Source organism: Squalius cephalus, assembly GCF_949319135.1.
Source record: "Squalius cephalus genome assembly, chromosome: 15".
Classification (NCBI taxonomy): domain Eukaryota; kingdom Metazoa; phylum Chordata; class Actinopteri; order Cypriniformes; family Leuciscidae; genus Squalius; species Squalius cephalus.
The window spans coordinates 16,704,090-16,713,607 of NC_137136.1; the positions used below are offsets into that span (position 1 = coordinate 16,704,090).

At 38.5% G+C, this 9,518-nt stretch overlaps 1 protein-coding gene across 1 annotated transcript; it reads right to left on the reverse strand.

Annotated features, from left to right (window-relative positions):
- Nucleotides 1-1,280: 1,280 nt before the first annotated feature.
- On the reverse strand, nt 1,281-9,502 carry LOC307172055 (uncharacterized protein). Its single transcript, XM_079894083.1, has 2 exons — nt 9,085-9,502; nt 1,281-5,801 (listed from the first exon to the last, which is right to left on the reverse strand). The coding sequence occupies exons 1-2, from the start codon at nt 9,464-9,466 to the stop codon at nt 2,176-2,178; spliced, it is 4,008 nt and encodes a 1,335-aa protein (XP_079750209.1). The 5' UTR covers nt 9,467-9,502; the 3' UTR covers nt 1,281-2,175.
- Between the last annotated feature and the right edge of the window lie 16 nt (nt 9,503-9,518).

The following is a 9,518-nucleotide window of genomic DNA, read 5'->3' on the forward strand; positions in this document are numbered from 1 at the left end:
CAAAGGTCTTGTTAATGTTTTTCAGTGTTGTTCAAGGCAAAAGCAACTGTTTTTCAATAATTGTAAAATAGCATTTTGGGAAAACAGCGCCCCTGTTGTTTGGGATAAAGGAACAATAACATGATAATAAATAACTAATAGCGTTTCCACTTATTTTCACACAAAAGCTATTGCTCCATCAATGTTCAATAAAAACGTTTTTTTCTTCCCTACAATCATACTCTATTGGAGTAGTGAAAAGCACATTTTTATTTTCTTTAGGTGTGCCTTTTGCCTTTTTTTAAATGAAAAAAAAAGCCTTTTTTTCTGAGAGGTTTATGTTTAGGGGTGGGCTTAGGGTAAGGAGATAGAACATTTCATTATAATGATAGCGCTTAGTATAAAAACCATTACGCCTATGTAAAGTCCTCATAATGATACCAACATGTGTGTGTGTGTGTTGTTACTAAAACATTTTTGAGATGACAATGAGGGCACTCAGCATACACAACTGTACTATCCAGACACATACTTGATTCGATCACTGGATAGAGGTAGTAAAAATCAGGCATTTCAATGACTTGAAACTTCAACATGCATCATTTTAACAATAACCATACTGATCTGGTATAGTGTAGGCTATGGTATACAGGTCAAATTATGAAATACGTGCACTTTATTAAATGTTTACATAAATTTAAACAACTATTGACTACATTATAAAATAGTTTTTTAAAAAGCAGTTCATCAACATCCTCAGACTCTTATTTTATATTAATCCTATAACAACAGTAAAAACAATCTAAACTTGAGAAAAAAGAGAAAAAATGTACAACAACTTTTTAGAAGGTTATGGCATATAATTGTATCATGATAATTACTTCTATTTTAAATTTAGTCCAAAATACATTAACTCATTCACTCGTTATTAACGTTTATTGGAGTAATGCTTACTAATTTAGAAAAAATCGGCACTCCTTGTGAATCTGAAAACCTATTTGAACTCCATCATGCTGACCATGAGATAACAATTTCTGTATAGAGCAAAAAAGTTTAAGGCAAAAAAAAAGTGGTTGACTATGATTTTGAATTCAATGTGTTGAAGTTACACAAACACTGGAGTTCTTTAAAGTCCCCCTGTACACAATAATTGGATCCCTTAACACTCATCTTTGATCACCAAAATGACATATTTAAACGTTTTTTTTTTCTGTGATTTTTTTATTCATGCCTTAAAATAGCTTTAATATAACTCTACACTCTTCATTTAATATACACGAATCTATGAATATGCAAATTAGCCCCGCCTCCACTCACTCACACCAGCTGTACAAGCCGATGTATCAGAATGGGAATGCGTTTTATGCATGGCTCTCTACAACGTTGGACACATAATGACAATTTATACGATTAGCCTTTTGCTTGACTATGTTATCAAACAGCTAATAATGTGTTATGTTACACAAACCATGTTCCCGTTCTCCATCTTAGAGTCAGTCAGCTGCCTTCTAAAAATCAGCATCCTTAGATACGCTTTGAACAACTTAGAACCTCAGTGGAGAAAGACATAGGTTTTAGTTCAACATAACATCGTAATATACATCATTTACATAATTCACCCACTATATTGCTAAATGTATCAGATTTTTCCTTTCAGCAGAAAAATATACTGGGATAAGCTGGCTTCTCTTGAGACTCCCCTGCTTTGCAACAGTTAATAATATGTGCCTGTACGCATGTTGATGTGATTGGTTACAAGGTAGTTTGTGACGTCAGAAACGTCAGCTATTTCAAACACCATCTTTTTTTCACTGCAGTTTTAAGGAGAAAATACTTAGCAATGGTGTTGACTTATGCTTTGCACATGGTTTGTCTTAAAGCATATTTAAAACACCACATAGACATATAAACAACATTAAAAACTTGATTTTCAACACAGGGGGGTCTTCAAATTTTTTTTTTTTTTTACAAATGTTAATTTAGTTTGTGTGGTTTATTGCATGAGGGTAACAAAGCACAAAAAACTCATATATAAGTTCAGCTGGAAAATTTAATAACTGAATAAAAACATTAATACATTTTAAATCATCATGACACACTCCAGCAGCTTGACAGCAATGTACAATAAAACAGCAAAGAGACAGTCTAAACTGAGCTATTGTTGTTTTGTAAGTATACCATTTCTAAAAATCTAACTCAGACATCTCGCTGTGCATGTTGCATATAATGCATCTGTAATTCTAGTTCTCCAGGCAAAGAACAACCACATATCATGCACTGGAACAGGTGATCCGGGGCAAAAGGCATTTTATTCCCCATTTTGTGTAGATCAGTTTGTTGGGCATACTGAGGTAAGTTTGTTACTTGTGGCATGAGTGGCATCTCATTTATGTTTCCCTGTGAGGTGAAGAAGATGCCTTGTGGTAACGGACCTGGAATTTGCCTTCCAACAGAATGCATTGGATGAGGAGCAGGTAAATTTAGAGCTGGTGGAGGAAAAGGTGGTGAGATAAAAGATGGAGGGCTATTTAAAGGAATCCGCTGGCCAGAAATTAGAGTTACGTGCTGTTGGATGTGGCCTTGTTGAACTGGTCCATTTACAAGGGTTTGGGAAACCACTGGAGTTGCCTGAAACCCCCACATTGGAGTTCTGTCCCCAAGAGGAAAATGAGCTGGTGCAAACGGAATGTTCAGTGGTCCCATCTGGTTTGGGGGAGTTGCACTAACCCAAGTAGGAGGTATTTGAGGCTGTTCCTGGAGTTGTGGCTGATGAAGCTGCTGTTGAAGAAGCTGCTGTTGTAGCTGCATTTGTTGAGGCAAGTGCTGGATTATTCTGCTTTGCTGCTTCTCTAACCCATCCCCAGGTATTTCTTGTAAGCTCACAGTTGTAGACATTTCTAAAGATGTTTTCATTCCCCATGGATTAGTATTCGGTAGAACGGAAGCACCAGCAGATAGCACTATACCACCAGCCTGACCCATTTCTGTTTTAGCCAGACCAGAGGAATTTGGCATTTGCGAATCATGAGTGAGTTTATCAGATTTGTTGTTGGGTGGTGCTTCTAAGTCAACAGTTCCTTTCCCATCTTCAGACGAATTATTGAACAGCTCTGGATTAGATGTTTGCATTGAATCACAGAGTACTGGCCATTGCGACTGCTGTGGGTCTTGCATGGACCTCGGTGACTGCATTTTCACATTCAGAGGTGAAGGCCTGTCCATGTGGTGTTGTGATTCTGATGAGGTCTTCTGCAGAGTGGAGTTTGGTGTATTCACCCAGAGAGAAGGATGCTTGCCCTTTTGGTCTGCTTCAGACACATTTATCTCAGAGTAATGATTAGGTTGTGTTGACATGGGTACACTTGCTTGAGAATGTTGTTGCTGATGCATGAGCTCTGGGAGACCCTCACATTTAGGCAAGATCGTCTTAAGGTGACTTCCTGGCCACTGCATCTGCACTGCATTAGTTGGCTGAGCGTCCAATGAACTTGTGGGCTTCTGACAGAGTAGCAGCTCTTCTGATGAAGGCGCCATTTGTAGCTGCCATTCTTGCTGCAACGGAACCTGCTGGGAATGATTTCTCGTCTGCAAGTGCTGCGATCTCAGCTGCATGTGTTCACGTCTATTTGCATCGAAGCTACTGGATTGTTGTGGAACCACATTTGGCAAGTGTGTTTCTGATACGATTCTACCAGGTAGAGGTGCCGTCCTTCCAATGTCTCGATCTAACCTTGGCCTACCTCTCCTGCCGGTGCTTACTCTACCTCTTTGAGAATGTATGGACAGTGAATAACTGTGACTCTGACCTTGCCGTTTACGCATATGAATCTTTTGATGCACAAGCAGACTGCTAAGCCAAGGGAATGATTTATGACACTCCTGGCAGCGGTGGGGTCTCTCCCCCGTATGAGTGTTTAGATGGTCTCGGAGCAAGTAGGCCAAAGCAAAGCTCTTGTCACACAAATGACACTTGTAAGGTTTCTCTCCTGTATGGGAAAGCATGTGCCGCTGGAGCTGACTCTCATCGCTGTAGCCCTTACGGCACTGCGTGCAGCGAAACGGCTTTTGTTGATGCAGCCGCTGGTGTGTTTTCATGTTATGATGAAATGCAAAATCCTTACCACAGTCTGGGCATTTGTATGGCTTTTTGCCGGTGTGGATAATCGAATGCTGCTGCAAATAGCTACTAAATCTAAAGGACTTTTTACATACTTGACACTGGTAACCCTTGTTGTGTATGCGCATGTGGAGCTCTAACACTGAACGGTAACGAAAGCACTTCCCACAGTCTCGACACCTGAACGGTTTCTTCTCTGTTTGGTTCTCCAAACCCCCTGCTCCTGACATACTGTCAATATCTGCCTCATCCATTCCAATATCCTGCTTTTCAAGTACTGCTTTAACCTGATTTGTGATATGTGTTGTGTTGATACCCAAAATGTTCGTCATATGTGTTTGCGAATGGGACTGCAGGAGAGATTCTGTCTGGAATTTGAGAGGACAATACTGGCATGCATAGACCTTATCGAATCTCTTGCCGTTACTCATTCTTTCATACTCTGCTTCATGGATTAACATGTGTGCTCTTAAATCAGGCGCTTTATAAAAAACTTGAGGGCATAGAGGACAGTTGCGCTGCTGCTCAACGTTTGCGTTTTCTTTACCTACTTGCCCCACAAGAGATACATCATGGTTTGCAATTCGTGCCTCAGACCTAGCCGAGATCTTTTTGTGTTGTCGACAATGTGCTCGCATGTTTTGCGCAAAAGCGAATGTTTTTCCACAGTATGAGCAGTGGTAAGGCTTTCGGCCGGTGTGGAGATACTGGTGCTGTTGCAAAAGGCTGCTGTATTTGAAGTTCTTCCCACAGATTTTGCACAGATGGGCTCTTTCATCCACATGCCTGCGTCGATGGTCCTCCATAACGTAGCGATGCTTAAAGACCATACTACAATCTGGACACTCATACGGCTTCAGTGCAGCGTGGGATCGTTGGTGGATATGCAGAGTCCCCAAACTCTGAAAGCCTTTGTTGCACTCCAGGCATCGATAAGGACTGTCTAATGAGTGACTCTGCATGTGGGCATTGATGGACACCCTATACTGGAACTCTTTGCGGCACAGAGGGCAGCGAAAAGGCTTCTCCACAGTCTGTTCACAAGCATGAATCCTTAATCGCATCATTGTCGAGAAACACATACCGCAATGCTCACACACAAATCTCCTCCGTTCCTTGTACATAATCTTAGAGTGTCTTGAATGAGACACACTTGGTTGGCTATTTTCTTTATGAATACTGCGGTGTTTGATGAGGTCACTTCGATGCTGAAAAGTGATGCCGCATTCTTTACAAACGAGGGAAGCCTGCTCATCCTGATGCATGTGAAAGTGTCGATGGAGGTTGTATGTTTCGCGGCGAGTAAACTTTTTACCACATTCATTGCATTCCAGGCGGCTTTTCCTTCGTTTTACAACTATACCTGTCCCGTCACTCTTAGATTCATCTTCCTTCTCTTCTGTGTTGTCCTTATCCTTCTCCGTGCTTTTGAGATCTCCTTTGTCGTCTGTCTCTACTTCTGTGCTTTGTGGTTCCTTCTCTTCTGTGTTGTCCTTAACCTTCTCCATGCTTTTGGGATCTCCTTTGTCCTCCATCTCCACTTCTGTGCTTTGTTTTACCTCTCCATGAGACTTTGATTCTTCACTTACATTTGTCGACTCTTCATCTTGTTTTGCTGGGTGTTCCTCCTCTCTAACAAGCTTTACATTTTTGCCGACATTTTCTATAGTTTTGTCTGCCGTTTCATCTTTGTTGTTTTCTTGCCCTGCGGAGTGACAGGAACGAACTCATTAGAAGTAATTTGCAATGTAAAACCACAACATGTAGCAGTCATTCAGATTTATAATTACAATAACCTATTAGATGAATTCAATGTTTTAAAAAGGAGTAGATAATCTAAAAAGTCTAAAAAGCTATTAAATACTACCACCGTTATTGTCCAAAAAAAAAAAAAAAAGTCACATTTAAGTTAACTAAATACACACTGAGCTTGTGTGACAACTTGCTCTATTATAGGCTTTTCTACGGTGGCCGAGAGGTGCAAAACAAATCACAATTACAAAAACAAAATAACAATTCAGAAAACACAACGACAATTTAGAAAACAAAATAACAATTCAGAAAACACAACGACAATTTAGAAAACAAAATAACAATTCAGAAAACACAATAACAATTCAGAAAACACAATAACAATTCAGAAAACACAACGGCATTTCAGAAAACACAACGACATTTCAGAAAACACGACGACAATTCAGAAAAAACGGAAAAGGTAGGTATATTTTGAGAATGACGTACTTATCACTGATTGGACGAGATACCTGTCAATCAAGAAATTTGTGATCAACTTTGTTTTGCTATGCAAAAATAGAACACATTAAACTTTTACTTTGAAGAAGGACATTCATGTGCCGTGATTGTGGACATGCTGGCGACATACCACATAATATTTACTATATTAATAGTGTGTCATGAGTTTAGTATGCCTGAGCACATGGTTAGCATGAGTGTTTCGCGATTAGCGCGATAGCCCGCTATTCATTATAACTGGTCATAATGAGTGTATGAGAGTACATGATGTTGTTTCAGTCATATTTAGTTTGTAAAAAGCATGAGATTAGAGTGTTACTACCAGCTGTCACACGTCATTTTGGGGCTAGAGCATGAGAACTGCACAGAGAGAGTGTTAAATAGCTTGTTGATCATATTTTTCCTTCTAGTGTAATGGAATGTTTAAAGTCACTTATGTGTACAACGGTCATTACTGTAAAAAAGTGATATACATGTTGAGATTGTATGTTTTGAGCTTTTGTTATGCATATTCTCTTATGCTTCATTTTGAGTAAATACACCAACAAAGAAGCCTTCACTGCAATGCTCTCTTTTATTTCATTTTTCGACATACCACTACATTAAAAGCTGCGTCGACCAGGACAGTTGTTCGGCTACCGGACAACGTGGTTAGTAGCCTACTTCTCTGCAGAAGTTGCGTGTTAAACGTGATGCCATATGCGGCTGCTGCAAGAACTCAACCCACCAGGGACAGAACAAGGACACGTCGTAGATTCGTTAGGCGTACCTATCACTCCATGGGACCGAACTATCTTTGGCACGTTGATGGGTACGATTTGTTTCTACCGGTACTTCCAGACAGTATCGCTTGATTCCGGTTCTGGCTTGATTGACAGGTATCTCGTCCATTCAGCGATAAGTACGTCATTCTCAAAATATACCTACCTTTTCCGTTTTTTCTGAATTGTCGTCGTGTTTTCTGAAATGTCGTTGTGTTTTCTGAAATGCCGTTGTGTTTTCTGAATTGTTATTGTGTTTTCTGAATTGTTATTTTGTTTTCTAAATTGTCGTTGTGTTTTCTGAATTGTTATTTTGTTTTCTAAATTGTCGTTGTGTTTTCTGAATTGTTATTTTGTTTTTGTAATTGTGATTTGTTTTGCACCTCTCGGCCACCGTACTTTTCAGCTATTTCAGCAAGCAAGAATTACAAAACATACAAATTAATTAAAAAGCAAAAATGTCAAAGGTAAACCATTGTTTTGACCAACAAATATTGTAATTAATATACTATATAAATTTATAAAATTTAAAACACGTGACTTGCCCTGACAATCATGAAAAATGCCCTTGTGCGGATAACATGATTCAACCTTTCAGCTAAAATCCACCTTCATTATATAGCTGGCACATGCCTGATTGTACATTCGTGAGGTATTTTATAGGGCAACTATAAATAAGATGATACTAGAATTTTACTATGATAAACAAAATGAAAAAAAAATAAAAAAAGTTTAAAACCTAAATGCTTGAAACCCATAGAAGCACTGCTAGAGAAAACAAGCATCTGTGTAACTGAACATTTGATTCAAGAGCCTTTTCTCAGGCTGTGATGATGTATTTCAACAGTTATTAACATTGTAAATCAATGTTTTTCACATTTTAAATTTTTTATTTTTTTAATGCACATTCATAACACTAAACTTTATAACTGAATATAACTGAAAAGTGCTAGGTCATTCCGTCTCAACTCAACCATTGATAACATTTTTCAGTTGATTTATTATTATTTTATTTTTTTTCTGGTAAAAGAAATATATAAATTAAGAAGAAAGCCAAAATATTAGATGTTATGGATGTATATTTACTGATGAAGTAAATATTTTCTTTTTAAATATTTCTTTTCTTTTTCCATTGACGTAAATTGGAATGCACAATTTATATTTGTTGTAGTTTCCCTTCACCACTGTAGAAGTATGATGACTTAGGATTCTGAGATGTTAAAATGGTCAATTTCATTCTGAATAAGCCATGAACCAAGCCAACCAGCTACAAGATGAATCACAACATTACAAACTTTGATTTAAAGCAAAAAAAAGTATTTCAAAATTAGACATAAATCAAGTACAGGGCTGTGTACTTCATGGCTTTAATGTGATAAAGAACTACAATGTTATGAAGCATTGCGAATGACAAATAAAAAATGATGGAGATGAATTGATTTAAGGTTGTTGATTATAGCCTACAGATACAATAGCCTATATTTTGTGTTTATTACAACTAATGCATAATTATATCATGGGTGACAGTGGCAGTATGTAACAAACGTTTTGGATATGTCTATTCAAAATTTCTACGTACAATAAAAATATACTATTTTTTATTATGTCAGAAAGACTCTTGAACATGGCTTGTTTCACCAGGACAGTTCAATCATTCTTTTTAATTAAAACGGATACGCGGAAAATGTATTTAAATGACCTTTTGAGGTGTTGTATGCAATTCTATCTAATTAAAAGCTCTATAACGGATCTTAATTTACAAGCATGAAAGGGTTAAACAAGCAGTTTTGTTTCTGATTGGGTTAGAATAAGCCAATTACAGAGTAATTAATTGCTGCCACCCCAAAAACACGCTCCACGAGTTTCTGCATGATCTACCCACGGCTGAATATATGTGTGTGTAAAGTCTATGCGCTCTTCAAGAGAGCGCTGCGTGCCATTTACTGTCTGCCCTTGATGCAAAGTTGTACTTACCGATGTTTTCATTGTGCAAACGATCCGAGGTCTCCCCGCAGTCCGTTGCGGGCTCAGCTGAAACAAGATCACCGTTATTTTCGAAAAGCACATCCGTCTTTTGCTCGTCCGCCGTAGATTTCCTATTACATGACATTCCTGATTCATCTTTGTTGCGTGGTGAAAGAGCAGCGCCATGTGGAGATGAATTTTCACTTGCTGGCGAAGACGGAACACCAGGCTCTGTCGTCCCCTTTACGCCGCTGCCTTGCGCACAAACCTCCGCGTCACAATCAGCGACTGTAGCAGATGCAGGTTGTAGTTCAGGTTTATTTTCAGCGAGTGTACCGTTAATGAGTTTATTATCTAATGGTTGTTCGGATTCAGACAGTACAGTAGCCATTTTCACATATTTCTTTCTCTTTTCTCCACCCCTAAAAACATGGAAGCCAGCG

Bases quoted from the DNA above. Each gene is read 5' to 3' on its own strand.
- LOC307172055 (XM_079894083.1), bottom strand. From the start codon at position 9,466: ATGGCTACTGTACTGTCTGAATCCGAACAACCATTAGATAATAAACTC. The intron at 5,802-9,084 runs GTAAGTACAACT...GTCACTCCGCAG, and splicing joins TTTGCACAATGAAAACATCG to GGCAAGAAAACAACAAAGAT.